The sequence below is a fragment of the Dermacentor variabilis genome, chromosome 3 (assembly GCF_050947875.1).
Source record: "Dermacentor variabilis isolate Ectoservices chromosome 3, ASM5094787v1, whole genome shotgun sequence".
NCBI lineage: Eukaryota > Metazoa > Arthropoda > Arachnida > Ixodida > Ixodidae > Dermacentor > Dermacentor variabilis.
Genome location: NC_134570.1, coordinates 214,481,391 through 214,503,380, shown reverse-complemented (window position 1 = coordinate 214,503,380; position 21,990 = coordinate 214,481,391). Strand labels below are relative to the sequence as shown.

Here is a 21,990-nt window from a genome sequence, read left to right as displayed (position 1 = left end):
CCCATTTGTAACATTTGCGTACAACATGTCTGTTCAACGGACCACCGGATACTCTCCGTTTTTCTTAGTATACGGCCGCCACCCAACCTCATCACTCGACGTTTCTTTCTTCTCTGGCCCCGTCAACGCTTCACCATTCATTTGCGACCAGTTTGTGTCTCGTCTTGCCCAATGTCGTCGTCGCGCCCGTATGAACACTGCAGCCAGCCAAGACGATCGCAAACATCGGTACGATGCCTCTCATCGCGTCGTTTCCTACCGCCGTGGTGACGATGTGCTTCTATGGACCCCTGCACGAACACCCGGTTTATGTACGTGAGAAGCTTGAGTCTCGATACCTTGGCCCCTACAAAGTCATAGAGCAGACCTCGCGGGTGAACTATCGCGTTACACCTGTTGAGGCCCCAACCGACCGACGCTGCCGCGGAACAGAGATCGTGCACGTTTCTCGCCTGACGCCCTTTATCTCCTTTCCACTGTCTAATGTGCGGCCTGGCTGGCCGCTTCCGTCCACGGGGGCAATTAGTGTAAGCATTTATGCGGACTTCATCTTCATCTGTACAAAGTCATCATCAATCATCGGCTCGTGTTTTTGCATCTTCTTGGAATAAAGCGTCGTCTCGACCGTGGTATTTCAAGATATATATATATATATATATATATATATATATATATATATATATATATATATATATATATTGAAATATGTCTGTGGTTGATTTCATTACGGATATATTAGATTATGTTCTTTTAGTACCGTTTTTCAAGCTAAATTGTTATACTCGTCTTCAGGTGGCTTGTAATTCCTGCAAACTCCTTTTTCAAGCAGCGAGGCCAGCTGAAGCAATTTATAGATTGACCCGCAACGTTGATGATGGATGGCCAAGGTACCCAACAATAGAAGCAGTTGGCCTGTGTAAGCTTGTATGCACCTTCGTCACCAAGGTCATGAAGTGCTCAGACGTGAGACGAACCAGCAGGCTATGCAACACCTATTTGATGTCAGCACTACTATCCTCATTTCACACAATGTGCGGCGCTGACTTGTGAAAAAGAGGATCGCAACAACGCTGAGGACCTCTGCAGAGCATTTTTGAGCAAGCTCATAAGACCATTGTTGACGAACTGGGCTAGCAGCCTGAATTCGACAGTGGAAAAACATTTGCTTACACATAAACTTCTCTCGAGGAAAGTTCTGCGCTTGTAACGCTTTCAGATTCTGTGTACATGAACTTTGAAATGAAAAGAAAAACTGGACTCAACCTACTGACTTCTGGCTTTATTGTTTTCTTTCCGACCATTGATGTAGGCTAGTAGTGCCCATTTGCAAAATATTTCCCGCATGTACCCGTGAACCGGCTGAACTATAATGCAGTATATTTCTGCATGTCCAGAAAGGTAAAACAGCGTTAACCATCGGCTCTAATTGTGGACCAGACTGATCAGAATTCGGACTTCTTAAAACGAGCATTCTTATGCTAACCAACTAATTATATGCAACAAGTTAATATAGCGGATAACCGGCTTCGTGTGTGTCGAACGCTCGAAGAAGCGCACCCAACATAGGTGACTTCCGACACAAACTGTCGCTGACAACTGCAGCGATGCTGACGTACTGCTATCAGTAGCAAATCGCCAGTTGACACTACCATTCATATTTTGTGAAACACCGCTACACAGCTCTTTATCGGAACAAATCAAGCGCTGACCGCGCGGCCGCGGCGGGCGAAGCACAGCTCTCCCCCTCGCAGCTGTCCCGGAGCAGTGGCGCTGCGGCGGTGGCGATGGGAACTAGGCGCGTCACGCCTCTCTCGGCCGACGCGACGGGTCACACCAAGTGCGTTACATTGAGCGGCCGTACCAGTTTGCTCGCAGCGCCCTCGAAAAATATTTCCACACGCGACGCCTGAACGGGAGAGCGCCGTTCGTGCCACTATGGTCCTACTCAACCATAGTCTAACGCACTGTATTTTCCATATGTTCTTCATATGATACGGTATTCAACTACAGAACGATCTATCTGAACAGTGTCGGCGTGTTTTGGCGTGCGTGTGTCACTGTTGCAAGGTCCAGGGCAGAGGAGGCGTAGCCTGTGTACGGTTAGTACCTCGCTTACCGCTGCTCGCACGAGTGCATTTATGTGCGCATGTTATATGAATAAACATGCTGAAGTGCTGGTTCGGAACCGTGTGGTACTTAGAGAGTATTGAAGCGATTAGCATTCTTATGGCACTTCAGGCACTTTCACGATACTACCTACCGATCTGTCTACCTTGCTTACCGCTGCTCGCACGAGTGCAGTTATGTGGGCATGTGAAGAAACATGCTGACGTGCTGGTTTGGAACCGTGTGGTACTTATGGAGAGTATTAAAGCGATTAGCATTCTTAGGGCACTTCAAGCACTTTCACGATACTACCTACCGATCTTACCGTTTTTCTTTCAACGAACCTCTTTGATGCAAACTTGGGTTACTGGCTATCAGCCATTGGGTATGTGCCGCTCTTCAATTAACCTCTTTGATGTCACTTCGAGCTGGTATGTGCAACTGGGTATGTGCCACCCTTCAATGAAAGTCTTATACCCTGACTTGAATCACTAGCTAAGGGTAACTGGATATGTGCAGCTCCAATGAACCTCTTTGACGCAAACTTAGGTCATAGGCTATAAACCATTGGTTATGTGCCGCTCTTCAATGACAAAAAAAAAATACATTCAAATTTCTCCAGTGCTGGCAGAGTTGACAAACCCATGTCATATATGTTCAAACAACCTCGTTTGAATATATATTCACAAACGCTTTACGTGGGGACTTCACTGCAGTCGTGCTAGTTGACGCAGTGTGTCCAGTGGGTAGCGCGAGAGAGCAGCCCAGCTGCAAACATGGCTCATACATCGCATGTTTGGGCAGTGAAATGTGGTGTGTCGATGCATTGCCTTAATGTTTATTGTGAGATGGGTTTTGCTGATTTTTTTTTTTTTGTCAACTAGGTCACCTTTTTCAAATCTTGTCTAGTCGGGAAGCTTTGTATTTTCCTATGTATGTGTGCTAGTGACGGGAACAATGGTGCTGAGTTCGCTAATATTATTCCTGTCATCTTATAGACCCTACCTTTCTTTTCACGGGAATTTCTTTCGGGAGTGCAGCTAGCTGCTGCATCCTGAAAATGTTAAGTTACTACTTGTCCCTGCTCCGTCTACGCCCTGTCCCTGAGGACTGAGCTGTATTCAGGAGAGTCCACCTAGAGCTTAGTGTCACACATACCATCACACTAACGCAAACTTGTTTTAATGCCTAAAGTTTAATGTTGAATTGGCTCAACACCGCATATCATTTGCAACCATTTGCCACAACTCATCAGCTCGCTGAATGCATACTTTCTTTGGCATACTCTTGTACCCAACACTTATACTAACCAGCATATTATTTATGTGTAACTAAGCTATGAAGTTATAAAGTTATGGTTTGCATAATAACCCTTTCTTATGTACACAGAAATTGCTTTAGCTATGCTCTAATTCTCTAAATGTCATTCTTTTCAGGGGTGGTACATGTTAACACTTAATGTCATTGATTCCTTTGATTATCTTTGTCCTCTTCATATATGTCATTTCAATCATACCATGTGAAGTTCCAGGCCTTGCTGACATCTTCATCTCTCACTAACTCTCTCTCACTTAATTATAAATGTTTTTTGATACCTAGAAAATGTAATTTTTGTCACCCTTAAAGTTTTATACCTCTTTGAGAAACATATTACATAAAGGGGAAGTATATGTATAAAAATCACTGCCCAAGCGCTCTGCACAGATCGTTAACCAGCAAAGCTGAAATGTGCAGCCCCGGTGTTTATCACTGGGTTTATCCCGACGGTTCGTTAAACGATGGCTTGGTAGGCTGCCAGATCCTCAGTACGCAGTTGCTCTTTACACTCAGCTACACGAGCCTGTTCTCGTGCTCGAGCTGCAGCATTGGCACAACGTAGACGAGCTCGTTTCCGGTTCTGCTCGTGGCATTGCTGATCAAAAGCTTCCTGCTCTTAAGGAGTACGTATGACGTACTCCTTAAGACGCATGACCTACCCATTTCGGAGCTGCAGAGAAACTGCTGCATGCGTACTCGGCTGCAGCGGAGAGCAACGACGTCACTACTGGCGCAGCTAATCCAACGCCACCTAGATAGCACAAGGCCTTTTCACTCTGATCCATGGCATCATGTTACTTGACCCAACTGCCATAGAATCAAATGGGGATGCTCCTGAGTAGGCAACAGTAAATTTGACGTCACCGCTTTCATCATGCCAGCCTTGTCAATGGAAATTTTGGGCAAGGTATCATGACGTCATGGATCGGAATAAACAGGCCTTGTGCTGTCTAGGTGCTGTTGGCTATTCGCGTGCCTCTCTTTCTCCATTCTTTTTTCACGCATGCACATGGGGTTGCGCCGGAGGAGTTTTCTATCTATCTATACAGATCTATCTATCTATCTATCTATCTATCTATCTATCTATCTATCTATCTATCTATCTATCTATATCTAATACAGATGAGGAAAATAAAACGCGGCCATACAATAACCATCATTATACTTGAATATATATTAATAAAGGAAAAATGAGACATCCATCCAATCATAGCAATTGCTACAAAGGAAACGCCATATGGGTTTCTCAAAAGAAAAGCCTCGCGGTTGAAGAAAAACTCGTTCTGGACCAGGACTCAAACTCGGGACCACCGCCTTTTCGGGGCAGCCGCTCTACGATCTGAGCTAACCTGGCGGCTAGCAGATGTCAGGGCAAAGTCGAACTTATCAATAACTCGAAGCAGAGGCAAGAGTTTTGACATAATAGTTCTGCAAAAACCCGCAAGGTGATTGACCGCAGCAACACAGATCGAAAATCAAGAACGTCTTTGGTCACATAGTTGGCACACATTGCAAAATATGTGCATGTTATCCAAACTTCAATCAAGACAAATTTATTGGCATACGTAAAGATAAGACTGAGCAGAAGATAAATAAATCAAGCAAAGGAGTGATGCGTGTGGCATCACGCCATCTGTGTTCCTTCTTCATAAGAAGCAACTATTTTCTAGATTTGTTTTCCTTCAGACACACCGTTCATAGCAAATTTTGCATCCATGCTTTATTGTTATTAGAGTATGTTTCATTTTATTTAATAATTTACAGAATGCCGCAGGCCTTCATAGGCCCAAGAAGGAGGGGCAGCAATAAGCAAGGTGTGGGACTGGTTTAGTCGGTAATCCATTATTATGTGTACAGCGCAGTAGATGACAGAGGGCAGGAAGGAACAACGAAGACAAGTGCTGGCTTCCAACTGAACTTTATCATCATAAACACACATATATCGTTGAACGCCGATTTTAAGGAACTTCAACATAACAAAATTCTCAATATAATGAAGTATTTAGCTAACTTCTTATCCATAGAACACCGTGTATTTTGAACTTGAAGAAACAAAGTGTACTTATAGAAGATGTCAATATAACAAAATTTTTCTGAACAGTCGAATAAGGCTCCTGTGCGGAAGCCGGACTTTGTAGTACTACTATCTTTTGTAACAGGTATTAAGCCTTTAATTATTGTGTGTTGTCTTGACCTGTCAGGATTCCGTGATAAAATGAACCAGCGGCATACTCATAAGGGTGTGGAGGGCAAGGTGGTGCTGATTCATGCTTGAGGGCTGCATAGAACGAAAGAAAGACGCATAACGACGGGACAAATCGCTGTACTTTCAGTCAATTAAAATTTTTTGAAGCAACCTGGCTTTATATACTGTGCTAACAAGTGCTACTCACACAGCAAAATAAAATAAATAAGAAAGAAAGCATTCTGATGAGACTATAAAAGGTCCAAAAAGGTGACTTCACTGTCTTCACAATTTCTTCTTCTGTCTGGTCACAATGGTAATACAAGACTTGTACTTAGTTAAATTGTGGCAACAGCACATACAGTTCTTACAGTGTGCTGCTAAACACAAGCGAAAGTGCTTTGTCCAATAATTCAGTGTCACACTGCCCTTCAAGCATAAATGGTATGGAGATTTGTTCTGTGCATGACTAGAACAAATCATTGTGCGGCCAAATTTTTTATGTAGTCCATGCTGTTACTTCACTCAAAGATGAGAACACAGTGCATGTTTGGCCCTCGGTATTGCTGTTTGCATATACACCACATTTTTTCAGTTTTGCAATACAAGTAAACATACTCATTAATGTAACACTCATGCTCGTAGCACTAAAAATAGTTTTAAACATGTTTCACACTTGTTTTGATAAAGGTTGGGAGGGGCGTCAAGTTCTTCAAATGTCTTCTTTACACAAAATTGCCTTTTAGCTCTACTGACTTCCTGAACTAAGTGTTCAGTGGAAGAACTGCGATACATTACTATTACATTTCCCTGATCTTTCTGTTAGCATAGCCACTCAAGCTTGTAAAAGTTTCAATGTTGCCATAGAATTGCTTTTTTTTAGCTGATATAATGCAGGTATTTTGCTATTATATTTCTGTTTTTGTTAGACTTGCGCTTTTGTTCACCACTTATGTAAACCATTTACATTCTCTTGTTTTAATGCATTAGCATTCTTTGGGTACTTCATGCACTTTGTAGGGGCTATGTATCTTTGCAGCTAAACGTTTTCCCTCCATCCTTGGTCAGTGGGTAGTCTGGGGTCAAATGAATAGCGCATCTGGCTGCTGTGATGAAGGAACAGTGTTCAAAACCAACCATCGGACCAACTTGGGTCACTGAGTGTATGCCAATGTGTACATACGTGCCACTTTTTAACGAACCTCTTTCACACTGACATAGGTCAGTGTAGATGTGGGACTGGGTAGGCACTGCTGTTCGAAGAAGCTCTTTGACGCAGAACGCTGGGTGCGTGGCACTCGGCCTGTGCTGTCCTTCAGTGAACCTCTTTGATGCCAACCTGGGGCACGGGGTATGTGCCGGTAGGTGGGTAGCACTCTTCAACGAACATTTTGCCAACTTGTGTCACCGAGTATGACAAGCAAGGCAACAATGCTCAAAATTCACAGGTACCAGCGCACCACTTCTTGTCTCCGAGGCCATGCACGGACTTCTCGGCAGCACCATTAGATGGCGCAGCATGTCCAGAAAGAAGCTAGAGATAGAAGCTTGGTTGCCACATGCATTTCTTAGCATTCACACACACCCGTACGTCAAGCATTTTGAAGGCCACGCACAGCCTTCACGGCGGCGGCACTAGATGGCGCCGATTATTCTTAGAGGAGTGCGAAAGAGGAGTCCCGCTGCAGTGCATGCCTCATACTTGTTTCGATGGTGACAATAAGATGTGTCGTCGTTATATTGATTCAGTGCTAATGCATAACCGTCAGCAGTCTATCGTGAGATGGCTTCTGCCACAATTTTTCTGTTTCCAATACTGTAAACATTTCACTCATGGGATAACACTTGAGAAAAATCCAAGTTCCATCATTCCAAATAGGGCCCCTCATTCAGAGCAATAGAACAGAAAATTATAGGTGGTAGAGGCCAATGCAGATATTGTATGCAATTTGATGCTCCTGTGTCACTATGAGAATTACTATTCAGGTTCACCAAATGCTTGTTTCTGTTCTTGCAAAATGTTTTGTTTCATAAATTGTGAATTTCCAAGAATGTGTGATTGTACCCCTTTGTCATGTGCAGCTACTGTTCTATGCCTTATGCTTGCACTTCTTCAAGCGAAGTGTTCACTTTTTACGTGGGCCTGCCTACATATTGAATATATAATTTATTTTTCATTTAATATGTATGTTGCACATGCATTATGCACTTTTTTGTTTATCCTGACCGTCACTCGTGCAAAATCCCAAAAGTACACTTGAGATATTTTATAAATAAAAGTGGGCCCTCGGTTTGGCTTGAGAGATGAATGGCCACAGCCTCGTCTGGGTGTGGTGAAACACTTGTGAAGGCTTGCTTGTTTTCTTGCAGTGACGATGCTGCGGCGATGCTGGCAGCTGGGCCGGCGCCATGCATCCAGTAGCCGTGTGCGTGAACACCGGGGTCCGTATGCCGTGCTGAATGATGCAGACGTGGCCACTTTTGAGCGTCTGCTAGGACCATCGGCTGTGCTCACCGACCCTGCAGACACTGAGGCCTTTAATGTGGACTGGCTGCGCACCTGCCATGGCAAGTGTCTCTCTGCAATTGGTGCACAGGAGTGGTGGCGCACTTTTCACTCATGGGATAACACTTGAGAAAAGGCCGAGTTCCATCATGCCTAATCGGGCCCCTCATTCAGAGCAATAGAACAGAAAATTATGGGTGGTAGAGGCCAATGCAGATTTTATAGTAAACAAGGGTAGCTGAAATTCCAAAAGGGAAGCAGCAGAAGTGGATCAGTGTGGACTAATGGATGGGACCCATACGAGGGCTGATGGGGGGGGCCTTTGTACTGCAGTGGACATGAGATAGGCCAGTGTTAATAAAGGCCACACACATAGACATGGGCTGCATTATGGCATGTTCAACAAAGCGACATCCAGGATAGGCAGCAGGTCATGTATTTGGGCCTCCAGAGCAACATCAGCAGCAATGGTTGTCATGGAGATTTGTGGCTGTTAGTGGAGTGTACCATTTTGCATGTCAGCTTACGCATGCCAAACTTGCCCTGCTATGTGCTCACCAGAAAGAAAAGAAAGTAGACATGGAAAAGTACAAACAGCGTTACTGCATCACCATGCATAACTGCATTTCAAAATGTTAAAACAAATGACAGTGCATGCCAAAAGTGAACACATACAGCACATAGCCATAAGGAACATTTTAGAGAGAGGTTAGTTTAGAGAGAGATTTGATACATTAATATTTGCTGCTCATAGCATCACTTTGACAGGTGGCCCTAGTGAAATGAAAGTTCTTGTAGGTTCGTATGCACAAAACTATGGAATATACTAGACAAGCATGGTACAGCTGGGGATGCACGACTCTTACGCATCCCCTGATATGTTGTTTTTCTGCGTAGCTCCCGTCTCCTGTAATCCGGCTCTTTGCCTCGTGGCTTTACAGCGACGGTCGGTATGCTTGCAGGGTAATACGAGAAATGGCGCGAGTGTGGCTCTGCTAACGCCACCTAACGGCGGGGTTACTTGGGCACAAGAAGGAGAAGGCGCTTCCTCTTTTTGGCTCGGAGTCGGCAAGCAATGTGGACGTTCTGTGCGTGCGCCGATCCATGCTTCTGTGAGACCGTCTCGCGAGGCCTACCCTGGAATGGGTGAACACAACCATTGGAACACGCCACCATTCGCTTGACCGTATGCACGAAAGACCAGGCGTTGGTGTCCAGCATGGGGCAAACATATCCGCTCACTATGCGGTCATGGTGAGTTGGACTTCCGCGATTTGTCGCGCATCCATCGGCATGTTTTGTGGATAGCAACTCGGCTAGCAGGCATTAGTCTATGAAAGGTGCAATAAATACCCTTGTGATTGTTGGCACTACTGTATTGTCATTCCTTTGTCCCAAGAACACGGGTGAGAACCTCAGGAGTTTTACCCACAAGAATTTCACACCAACATGAAAGTTCTTGTTCGTTGCTGCTTGGAACTTTGAACAGTTTTCTTTTTTAACCTTCCCCAAAATTTGCCTCTCTTTTGAAAGTGGCACATTTTGCTGGCCAAATGGTCGTAACACTGGCAGGCACCAGAATTTCTGCATAATCTCCAGCAAGATCATTGTCATCAGCATGATCAGCATCGTGATCAGCCTGTTTTATGTCCACTGCTGGACGAAGGCCTCTCCCTGCGATCTCCAATTACTCCTGTCCTGCGCCAACTGATTCCCACTAGCACCCGCGAATTTCCTAATTTCATCGCTCCACCTAGTCTTCTGCTGTCCTAAACTGCGTTTCCCTTCTCTTGGAACCCATTCTGTAACCCCACTGGTCCAACGATTATCTAACCGGCGCGTTACATAAGCTGCCCAGCTCCGTTTTTTTTTCTCTTGATGTCAATCAAAATATCGTCTATACCCATTTGCTCTCTGATCCAAACCGCTCTCTTTCTGTCTCTTAACGTTATGCCTAGCATTCTTCATTCCATCACTCTTTGCGTGGTCCTTAACTTGTTCTCAAGCTTCTTTGTTAGTCTACAAGTCTCTGCCCCATATGTCAGCACTGATAAAATGTACTGATTTTACACCTTCCTTTTTAGTGATAATGGTAAGCTTCCAGTGAGGTGCTGACAATGTCTGCCATATGCGATCCAACCCATTTTTATTCTTCTATAAATTTCCTTCTCATGATCAGGGATCCCTGTGATTAGTTGACCTAGGTAAACATACTCCTTCACAGACTCTAGAGGCTGACTGGCGATCCTGAACTCTTATTTCCTTGCCCGTCTATTCATCATTCTTTGTCTTCTGCATATCAACATGTGTACTTATCTTTATCGGGCAACCACGTTTCACTGCCTAACAAATGTAATCGCACAGCGTGGGACGCGCCTGCATGTGTCTGAAGTTTCTGGAAAGTTATCAATGCTTCTATCCGCTGTCTGTTGTCGCCGAACCTTATGTTATCCGATTTCGTCACCTGACGCGAATGGTGTAGAACTTTGTAGAAGGCACGCGGGTCCGAACGATTAGTCTGGAACATTCGACGACAGCTCTATAAAAGCCGATGCGCTTGACCCGCTGATCAGATTTTCGACGATCGCTGACCGCGTTCGCCGCTATCGTTGTGCTATAAGTATAGCCTGTTTTTGTGGGCACAGGTTCACCCAATAGTTTTGTCCTTCACAGTATTGCTACTATGTTCTTCAACGTCACCACCACGTGACATCTGGTGGAGGTGCTCTTCCTTCATGAACCGGACGCCCCCGACAAGCCGTGATCCAAGCCCAGACCGCAAAGAGAACACCAACATAGTCCCGGACCATCGAGCACGCCGCCGTCTTCAACAGCTGCCTCCGGAGCACGGACTTCTACCTGAGAAGACCAAGAAGATTGTGGCCAAGGCAACCCCAATGGCAGCCCCAGTGTCCCCCATTGTGCTGCAGCAGCCCAGGGAGCCTCCGACGTACCGCAAGTCAACATTCGAGGACCCGGAAACCTGGCTTGAGACGTATGAGAGGGACGCTGCATTTAACAGCTGGAACAGCGACGACAAACTCCGACATGTCTTCTTCGCATTGGAAGACGCTGCCAGGACGTGGTTCGAGAACCGAGAAGCCACTTTAACGACCTGGGACCTTTTCTGAAGCGGCTTTCTGCAGACGTTCACAAGCGTCGTACGCTGAGAACGAGCCCAAGCACTACTGGAAACCCGAGTGCAGCTGCCCGATGAGACCACCGCGATTTTTACAGAAGAAATGAGCCGCCTATTCCGCCACGCCGACCCGGAAATGTCCGAGGAAAAGAAAGTCCGCCTACTGATGCGTGGTGTAAAGGAGGAAATTTTCGCTGGAATGGTACGGAGCCCGCCTGCAAATCAAGAACCAGCAGAGGACCGACACTACAACCTCCGACGACACTTCGTCGAGTACCAGCCCGGTGACCGTGTTTGGGTTTGGTCCTCTATACGCCGACGAGGACTGAGCGAGAAGCTTTTGCATCGCTATTTCGGACCGTACAAGATCATCCGACGTATTGGCGCACTGGACTATGAGGTCGTGCCAGACGGCATTTCGCTATCACAGCGGCGCCGCTCACGACCTGAAATAGTCCACGTTGTGCGACTCGAGCCGTACTACCAGCGTTAATGAACTTTGGGGCTTCGCGTAACTGACCTTTGGACTTTGTTTCTTTCTGTTGTTTTGTTACTTATGTTTAATAAGTGTCCTTTTGTGTTTCGCTCTCTTATATTTGTAGCATCGGGACGATGCTTTTTAAGAGGGGGGTATTGACACGTGTACTTATCTTTATCGGGCAACCACGTTTCGCCGCCTAACAAATGTAATCGCACAGCGTGGGACGCGCCTGCATGTATCTGAAGTTTCTGGAAAGTTATCTATGCTTCTATCCGCTGTCTGTTGTCGCCAAACCTTATGTTATCTGATTTCATCACCTGACGCAAATGGTGTAGAACTTTGTTGAAGGCACGCGGGTCCGAACGATTAGTCTGGAACATTCGACGACTGCTCTATAAAAGCCGACGCGCTTCACCCGCTGATCAGATTTTCGACGATCACCGACCGCATTCGCCGCTATCGTTGTGCTATAAATGTAGCCTGTTTTTGTGGGCACAGGTTCACCCAATAGTTTTGTCCTTCACAGTATTGCTACTATGTTCTTCAACGTCACCACCATGTGACAATATTGATCTTAAACTCCACTCTTACACTCTGTTAAGGTCCTCAATCATTTGTTGTAACTCGTCTGCATTGTTGCTGAATAGAACAATGTCATCAGCAAACTGAAGGTTGCTGAGATATTCACCATCGATCTTTACTCCTTAGCCTTCCCAGTTTAATAGCTTGAATACTTCTTCCAAGCACGCAGTGAATAGCATTGGAGAGATTGTGCCTACCTATCTGACCCCTTTCTTCATAGGTATCTTCCTGCTTGTGTAGAATTAAGGTAGCTGTGGAATCTCTGTAGATATTTTCCAAGGTATTTACGTAAGCATTCTGTACTCCTTGATTACATAATGCCTCCATGACTGCTGGTATCTCTACTGAATCAAATGCCTTTTCGTAATCTATGAAACCCATATAGAGAGGCTTACACCCCTGTCGCACTGGGCGTTTTAATGTCACTTGAATCGAATGGCATTAGTATCGAATGACATTATTCGGCTGCTACACAGTGATATTTAATGCCATTAGCACCAAATTACTTCCACAATCGAATGAGTTCGAGAAACTCATTCAGCTTCACACTCGGAGCGAATGTGTACTCTCAACCTCAGAAACAAAGCAAAACAGGACAGAGTGTTTGCAAATTGAAAGCCATACTCGTAATGAAATAATAACTTTTGCATGTTTTAATGGTCTTGTTACTTTAAAGAGACAAAATCTGTACGGCAGGCTGTCGCAAAATGTTGTTACTCTCCAGCTCAGCAGCTTTCGCCGCCGCCCATGCTGCCGCGCCGCCCCCACTCTGCTCGTCGGATTTATTGTAAACACTCGGGCGCCTGGTTGCATGTTTTGGTTAATCAGGCATCGGCAAGCACTTTATATGCACTTATGCAAGCACTTTATGCCTACCTTGTTCTACATTAGTCGCCACGTTTTTTCGGAATGATCGCTATCGATATTGCCACCGAATGACAATAATTTTTCGAGTGTAGCACCTCCGCGGGCGAATGACATTCAGTGCTCTGAATGCCATTTGATTCGAATGACATTAAAACACCCAGTGTGACAGGGGTATTATTGTACTCTCTGGATTTCTCGATAATCTGATTAATGACATGGATGTGATCCATTGTAGATCCTTTCCTGAAGCATCCTGAAGCGCAACACCACCAAAACTACGAATGGCTTCTTCGATAACAACCAAGAGCGCATGAAGAAGGGCAGATTGGACGAGTTGGTAGTTTTCTGTAATGTTTAAAAAACAGCGCTAAAAACTTACATCAGACAATATAATAAGGGATGGGATACTCACGGCACTGACTTGCAACTGTGTTTATTGGAAAAAACATGATGGCTTTTTAAAGCCTTGCATCAAGCGTGCACACATGCTCGACGTGAATAAAAGCACTTGTCATTCCCAGCACATTGCCTCGTGGTCGCATGTGAGATTAACACCGTTGTTCACCCGGTTCAGCTAGCCCATTTCTTTCAAAGATAAGGTTATGGAAGGCTGACTAACACACCAACTACTTTTTTTCATGGGAAATGCTTCGGCCACTTCCCTTGTAATGTTATGATTGTGCACAAACAGGATTTTTATGTCGTCAAAGAACGGTTTACACTCGCATTCGAAGTAGCGCTTTGCCAGATTTATAGATTTTTTGTCTAAAGAATTCTGGTGCTCCGACATCCTTACATTAATGCATGGGTCTGTCTGGCATGTGTACGAAAGACCGCATGACAAAGGGATTTTGGTAAACAGCAATCTTACAGGGCACGGGCTTTCTCCCATGGTTTATTTTACAGCCTGTGTTTCTTCCTACTCGTTCTCTCTTTCTTTGGACAGCTTCTCCCACCTTACCAACTCTATAAGGAGCTGAAAACAAAACTTTGACACCATATCTGGCACCTACATTTTTAAATATGTGTGAGAGAGAATTAACGTATGGCATTAGCGCTACTTTTTTACTCCTTTCAACCAGGCTACTACGCTCCTCCAAGTTGTGTTTGGTAGGCTTTAACTTGCTGAGGATTTTGCTTGCACGTGAGACGAGGACCGAGTCCTTGAAACCGGCGGCCTCCCTGCATCAATGTACTTGTGCCTCGAGACTGCTGCTGATCTTACGATGACAAGACTTCTTGACTGCCATACCCATGCAACTGGCTACTATCCCATTTTTGACAAGCTTTGAGTGGCATGACCTGTAGTTCAACAGAGGCTTCTCGCTCCGGGGGAGTACAGTCAACACAAGTGGTCTTGTTCAAAGGTTAGCTCCAAATCTAAGTATTGCAGTATGCTATGTTTTGGGACTTCATGCGTGAATATTTAGCGCTGTTTTTTAAACATTCAAGAGTGCATGATGCGGATCTTAAGGTGACTCTGGAGCCAGCAGGAAAGGGAGTATTGCCACATGCCTTTTTCCGAATTATTTTCGGAAAAAGGCATGTGGCAATCAGATCTGGATTGGTTGTGTCAGATCTGGATTGGTTGTGTCACAAACCGGTGACACGAAAAGGTGTCTCCGGTTTGTGAGGGTGACGGTTGCATGCCTGAGACCGTAGATGTGCTCTGGTTGTACTTCCTCATCAAAATGCTGTTCCTGTTGAAAGGGTGTTTTCCTACCTCACTGACAAAGGGCGTTGTCTTTCAGCAGCTGACAAAGAAGGTGGGTTTTTCGTCACACCTAGAAGTAACTTCTTGAAAAATGCGCAAGCTTCCATTGATTCTGTGTTTATTAGGCTAACTGGTGCTGATCTAAGGAGGATAAAATCGCAGGCAAAACGTGTATTATTGGAATTGAATCTTAGCACTCTTGCACAATCTGTAGATAGTAGCAAGGAAAGGTTGGCCCTTTGGTTGTTTTTGCCAAACCCACAAACCGGAGATGCTATTTCAGGTAATTATTTCGAAAATAGGCACGTGGCAATACTCCCTTTGCTTCTGGCTCCAGCACCACCTTAACAAGCTACATGTTAATGATCTGTTTCTGGTTAAAAGATCTTCCCACATTAGACACTACCTTTCTCAACATTCTGATATTCCATTTAAGGCTATGTCCATAGATATTAAAGATTGTTTTATTCTATTCTGCATGAGGCATTCTTGTTTGTTATCAAAGAAGCCATTTGTAGTTTTGGTGATGTTCCATTCCAAAATGAATGGGGTGTGTCTCGGATTTTATAAAATTTCTTCAACTTTACTTTTCCTCAACCTTCGCCGAATGGAATGGGAATTTTTTCCTTCAATAAAGCGGGATATGTATATGGTTTCGTATCATGCCCTTGTTGAGTGATTTAGTTTGGCTTACCTAACAAGAACATCATGTCAAGGTTGGGCTATACAAAAATTGAGAAAGCCTTTCGTTTTGTGGCTGACTTTTTATTCTGTTAACTGTGAGGACAGCTGTGTTGCAGGCTCCGTTCGTCAGACGTTGGTTCTGTTTGAAGAAGGCCTAGCTCCACTCTCACTCGCACATGAACTTCTGGAGAATGGATCTCTTACGTTTTTAGATCTGAAACTATCCTTTGCCCGGCAACATGTATGCTGCATGTACGAGCCACATGCCAATAAGCCTCTATTATCCTATTCATCCGCCCATTCAAAACTAATTAAGAGAGGTATCGTTCATGCTTGCTTGCATAATGCACTAACAAAATCCTGCTATCATTTTATAGAACGTAGTTTCAGTTCACTAGTTTCTAGGTATCCATTGCACACAATGCGGCTGTATTCTGCTCCTTGAAAAGACCAGTATCTTAGCTAGGCATTCTAATGAAAACACTAGACTTATCATTGAAGCAGCAGCGATCGCTCAAGGTTACTCAATTTGTAAGCCGTCAATTGCATTAACAGCTAAAGAACATGCTTTTCTGAAGTTGAACATGCACGCTCGTTCATGTTAAGCAGGCGGTCATGGTTCCTTTGAATTTTGAATGCATATTCATGCTGGCTGCTTGCTTTGGAGGGAGCACTTTTGTCTTGGTGTCTTGATATATATGCTTGCTACTCAAAATAAAGATCACTTGAAAGTCAGCACTTGTCTTCATCGTTCTTTCGGTCACTCTGTCTATGTACGCGCTGTAAGTGGTTTTACAATGGAATACCAACTAGCCCATACCTAAACCCTGCTGCAGCAGTAACCATCTTCCAAAATGTACTGCCAAATATTGTGTCTCCTGGAGTACAAGCGCATGAGTTGCTGGTGCTCAGCAGGTGTGTAGCCAGCTATGCAGAAAGCAATGACCACGAATGGTGCCTTTTGGATGGTGTGGACTGCCTTTTGAAAACCATTCAACGTACACATCTACACTCCAGTGACTCAACCTGTGACTTTGTCACTTCAAATGGAACAACATTCGCCTCGTACAAGCAGACAAGGAGGGTGGCTTTGTTGTGTTACCTTACCAGATATTTTGTGAAAAAGCTGCACAAGCAATCGCCAGGAATTTCATCCCAGCAAAGGGGTACGTAAACAAGGTAAAGGCGAAGGCCATAACGCTGTGTAAAGAGCTTCAGTAATAGTAATAAAGGGAGAAGGAGACATCCACCCAAACATAGCAAATTGATATAAAGGAAACCCATACGGATTCCTCGAAAGAAAAAGCCTCACAGTAGAATAAAAATTCATCTTGGTCCGGGACTCGAACTCGAGACCACTGCCTTTGCGGGGCAGCCGCTCTACCATATAAGCTAACCAGGTGGCTAGCAGATGGCAGGGCGAAGTTGAATTCATCAACCACTCGAAGCAAAGGCAGAAGGTTGACGTAATAGTTCTGCAGAAACCCGCAAGATGGAGAGGAGTAATTTCCTTTATTAATTACTCCTCTCCACCTTGCGTGTTTCCATAGTACTATTACATTAAAGAGCTTCATCTCTAGAAATTGTCTAAAGCTGTTAATGTCTCTAAGCATGCTTCCTTGTCAGTGTTCTTTAGTGTAAAAGCCCACAAGCCAGACATATCATGAAAAGCCAACAAACAGACACCAAGGACAACAGAGGGGAAATTACTTGTATTTACTAATTGAATTTGAAGAAATGATAAATTAATGGCGATGAAAGTGGATGAAAAAACAACTTGCTGCAGGTGGGGAACAATCCCACAACCTTCGCATTACGTGTGTGATGCTCTAACCAATTGAGCTACCGCGGCGCCACTTCCCCATCCACTTTCTTGGCTATTTATGTTTTACTACTATAGCTAACCTTGGGAGTGTTAGCCAGCACCGCCCCTCGCAAACCTCCACCGCAGTGTCCAGGCAGCCTTCAATGGACGCACCAGTGTTTGCACTCCAAGTTTTGCCCATGTGCTGCCTGGAGCAAGTAAACAGTGTGACACTGGAGCTCAACTTTGAATGTGTTCCAGTTTGTTCCACCAAGCAAAGCAGGTTAACTTGACATGCAAAATTGTTTCTTTTATGCATGAGTATGTATGGGAACATGAACACATCTGGACATTGATCACCATCTGGCATTCAATTTTTTATGCAGACGCAATCTGTAAAGTTAACTTGAGTAATTTTATTCGAAAAACCCATAGAAACCAAAAAGCAAAAGGAGCTATTGCATTAATGTTTTATTTCAGGGTATGGTACTGCTTAATCAGCATTGTCCCATGCAGAACTCTTTGCCTAGGTGCTTTTCCTCCCTAGCCCATTCATGCTTAAGTTGTCACACACAGGCCTTCAACACAATTGCAAGCTGCACTCACTTAATACGCCTCCAATCCTCCCCAAAGCAGCACCTGCTAGACATCAAGGTAGCTTACTTCGATCGTTGAAGCTGTCTTCTCTGCCATCTGCTTCAGCATTGGAACAGAGCTTAGACGGTGCCTGCCTATCCTGCACCTGATGATTGTCTTGAAATTGCAGCTACCTCTTCTGTGTATCACACACCTTGCCCATCTCCAGTTGCTGTATTTAAGAAATTCCTATACCTTTCACAAAAAGTATTGAATGTGTCTCATACTTCCTCCAAGAAAAAGTTTTTCAATATGCATTCCATTAACCCTTTGAAGGCCCAGTTTTTTTAAAAGGGCATCCCCCTATGGTCACATTTTTATGGAAGATTTAAATTCTTCAGAGTGACTTATTTTGGTAAAAAACTATTCAAAATTATCTTAACTGGCATCAAAGCAACAATTTTTTGACATCTGCAGTATCTATTGCTCAATACATCAATAAACTGGCACAATAATTTTGTACTAATGTTATCAAATTTACACAACTTACTTTTATATTGTAAGTAGGTTTGACATAACTGCGGCATGTTGTGTGTCATGCAGAGTGGTTGATTGCAGCTTAGACAGCGATACAGCAAGCCACGTCTTGATCGGTAACAGAAAAATGGATATTGTGGGACATGGCAAAAGCGAGGCATGCCAGTGAGCGCCTTTGAGCGAACCCATTGGAAAAACTGAGTGAGAAGCTTTCTCGCATTTTCTATCAATTCTCACGTGTCTCGTGAGAAGTAATGCATGCATGGCAGCTTCCACTTGTAAACAAAGGGAACATCCTGATCCTGCATCCTGATTGCCAAAAACATTTGGTCGTTTCACCACTCCTCCATCGAAAAAATGTCTGTTCCACGTGGGAAGACCAGGTGGCTGAAGCTGAGCATGTACACCGTGATCTGTCCAGCTGTGGCTATCCTGATCATGTAATTGAATCTGTGAAACGCCAACTTGACCATCCAAAGTTGCAATCAACACCAGGTACTCGGAAGCGAGCTGCCATTCCATACGTGCCAGGCATCAGTGAAACACTGGCGCGTGTATTTCGTTCATATGATGTACAGACTGCAGATGTGCCAGCTCGAAAACTGAAGTATCAGCTAGTCCAAGTCAAGGACAAACTCGAGAAAGAAAAATTCCCTGGTGTGGTGTACTCGATTCTTTGCACCGACTGCCCATCTGTGTATATCGGCCAATCAGGTGGCTATGAACGAAGGTTACGTGATCACCAAAGGTACATCAGAAACCGGCACACAGATCAAAATGCACTTGCTGAGTACTCGATATCTGCCGCACACAACATAAACTGGGCAGGGGCATGTGTGATTGCGCAAGAAAGGACAGAAAGGCACGGCTCTATCTTGAACCATTGGTCATCCAGGCGACAGCACATATACTTAATTGCAATGACGGATACTTGCCTCCAATTTATGCAAGATTACTGGGTCCGCTCATGCGCCATACTTAAACAGTGGCGCAAAATCGTTTTGCCTCATTGTGAACAAGGCTCCTGTGGGGGAGCCAAAACGTCATTCCATCTTTCCTTTTTTGGTCGGTGCCTTCTCATTTTCGTCATGTACCATCCCGACCAGACGGGATTCTGTCGGACCCTTGATTTCAAATGGAACACTTGCTGTGCAAGAGATAGGTACTACTTTTCCCAAGGCTTCTCTTCTTAAGAGTAAGCCAAAGAAATTCTGGCAAGTAATAACTCCCAGAAGAGATGATAACACAATTTGCTTACACGAGGATAACCACATATGTCTACCAGATAAGCGATATGCTTTCCATTTAACTTTGGTCAATATTCACCAGGGAACAGCATTATAACTTGCATGATGTTCCGGACCTTGATTAGGCTTGCATACAACCCAATAGCGTCAGCATCAAGGGAATTTCAAGCTTCGTAAGTGACCTGAAATTGTCTATTTCACCCGAAGTTGGCAATATCAGCTCAAAAATACTAAAAAACACTATTACAGTTTCTAGCACAATACTTTGACATGTATTTCAGCAATCTATATGAACAGGGAACCTTGTCAGTATTGGGAAGATTGCTAAAGTAATTCCCATAGTGTTCAAAAGAAGTGATAAGCACAAACTCAAAAACTACCATTCAATACCTTTAGCATGCATATGCTGTAAGACGTTCAAACTTATAGTAGCCTCTCACATTTGTAATCACCTCGACTCAAACAACTTTTTTTTCTCTATCAGCACGGATTCAGGAAGACCTTGTCATGTGAAATCTGTTACTAGAATTCACCGCTGACATGTACTTCAATATAGATTGTATATTTCTAGATTTCTTGAAAGCTTTTGACCATGTTTCCCATTGCCATATGATTACAATATTGACTGCACTAAAGGTAGACTCATTTATGCTATCCTGGCTCCAAAACTTTCACTCCAATCGCCGCTGTCATTAACAATCGCTGCCCCGCTCTTTCCTTTGTGACATCTGGTGTACCACAGGGCAGCGTTCTTGCCTCGCCACTTTTTCTAATATCGTTATGCATGAGGAAAACGAAGACTGGTGAATGTGCTTGCGCTCCCGAGGGGGGGAAAGAAGAGGAGAATGGGGACCACGACGTTGCGGTGGGTTTGCCAAACTCCTGTCAGATGCCGGGGAGTGATTCTGGAAGCTAGTCGGCCAATACTCGTTGCCAGATGATATGTGTGCTGGCCACGAGGCCCCATGTGGCCGTTCGGAGGGCCGAGAAATCTCTGAGGGCTGGCCATACCACGTGGTGATGTGCTGGTTGTAAAACCACTATATATGACCCGGGATACCGCAGGAGTAACACACCAGAAGAGGTCAAAACCTTGGTTGCTCGTCGATGAACCGGATATCATTTTCCCTCGTGTAGTGGGTTGGTTCGTGGCGTGTGTCACAGCGATACATTGGGCGTCGAGAAGGCGTGCGCTGAGTGTGGAGTTGGAGGCCGTGTTGTCATCCTCGACTGCGGGGCTGCACTGTACTCTACGGCCGCTGCGCTAACTATCAGTTGCCAAAGGGCCGAATGCCGTCATAGCCTCACATGACGTGTACACGCCATGGTGGTCAGCAGTTGAATGCAACATCTCTTCGCGGTGGGAAAATTCATCGCGGACAATCTGTCGGATGGTCGAAGGAAGGTCGAGACAAGGGCTCATGTCCACACTGGCAACCATCATAACGTTTTCCAACCAACCAAACTTTGGTGCAATCCGATGCATCTTGAGCGTTTCAAAAGTTCTACAATGTCGAATGACGTCGGACACAGAACTGAGGCTTTTATTTCCAATTATAAAATTGTGCATATCCTCAGCCACTCCTTTCAGCAAATGTCGAACTTGATCTTCTTCTGACATGCGAGCACTGACCACCTTGCACAGCTTCAACACTTCTTCGATATATGTGGTGCATGTCCTGCCTGGTAGCTGCGCCCTTTGCAACAGTGTCTGCTCCACACGCTTCTTTTTGGCGACTGAGTCCCCGAAACACGCCTTTAACTTGTCAGCAAAATGTTCCCACGTCGTAAGCGCGTCCTCGTGGTTCTCGTACCACTCGAGGGCGGTATCGGTCAGGGAGAACACCACATTGTTGAGCTGAGCGGTTGCATCCCACCCGTTGGACTTGCTCACTCATTTGTAGTGGACGAGCCACTCGTCGGCATCTTCCCCCGCTTTGCCTCCGAAGGTGGGTGGAACTCGGTAGTATGGCAGTGGACTGCTAGGCACTGCCCTCGGAGCAGCTACTTCTTCTGGCATGTCGAAGACGGTCATGGCTGATGGTGCAAGGCCGGCAAGTCGACAGCTTCGACGAAACGGCGGCATCCCCACCACTTTGTTACGGCCCTCTTCTAATGGTAAGGATGAAGAGGGCCGTTTAGGTCGCGAAGGTGAGCGCAAGAGCGGCCAGCTGGTTGTTGAACTCAGTGTCATTCTCCTCTTCTTTCCCCCACTCAGGACCACAAGCACGTTCACCAGTCTTCG

The 21,990-nt window shown here is 44.9% G+C and overlaps 1 protein-coding gene across 2 annotated transcripts in view; it reads left to right on the top strand.

The window, feature by feature from the left end:
- The first annotated feature begins 1,890 nt into the window (after positions 1–1,890).
- The window catches only part of D2hgdh (D-2-hydroxyglutaric acid dehydrogenase), a 106,633-nt gene continuing 86,533 nt past the window's right edge, over positions 1,891–21,990 (top strand). The window contains exons 1-2 of one of the 2 annotated variants that reach the window (XM_075686838.1): positions 1,891–2,094; positions 7,979–8,176. In XM_075686838.1, the coding sequence (XP_075542953.1) occupies positions 7,984–8,176 (193 nt within the window). In that variant the 5' untranslated portion in view covers positions 1,891–2,094; positions 7,979–7,983. Of the gene's footprint in view, positions 2,100–7,978; positions 8,177–21,990 lie in introns of both variants that reach the window. The other variant, XM_075686837.1, reaches the window with a different exon arrangement.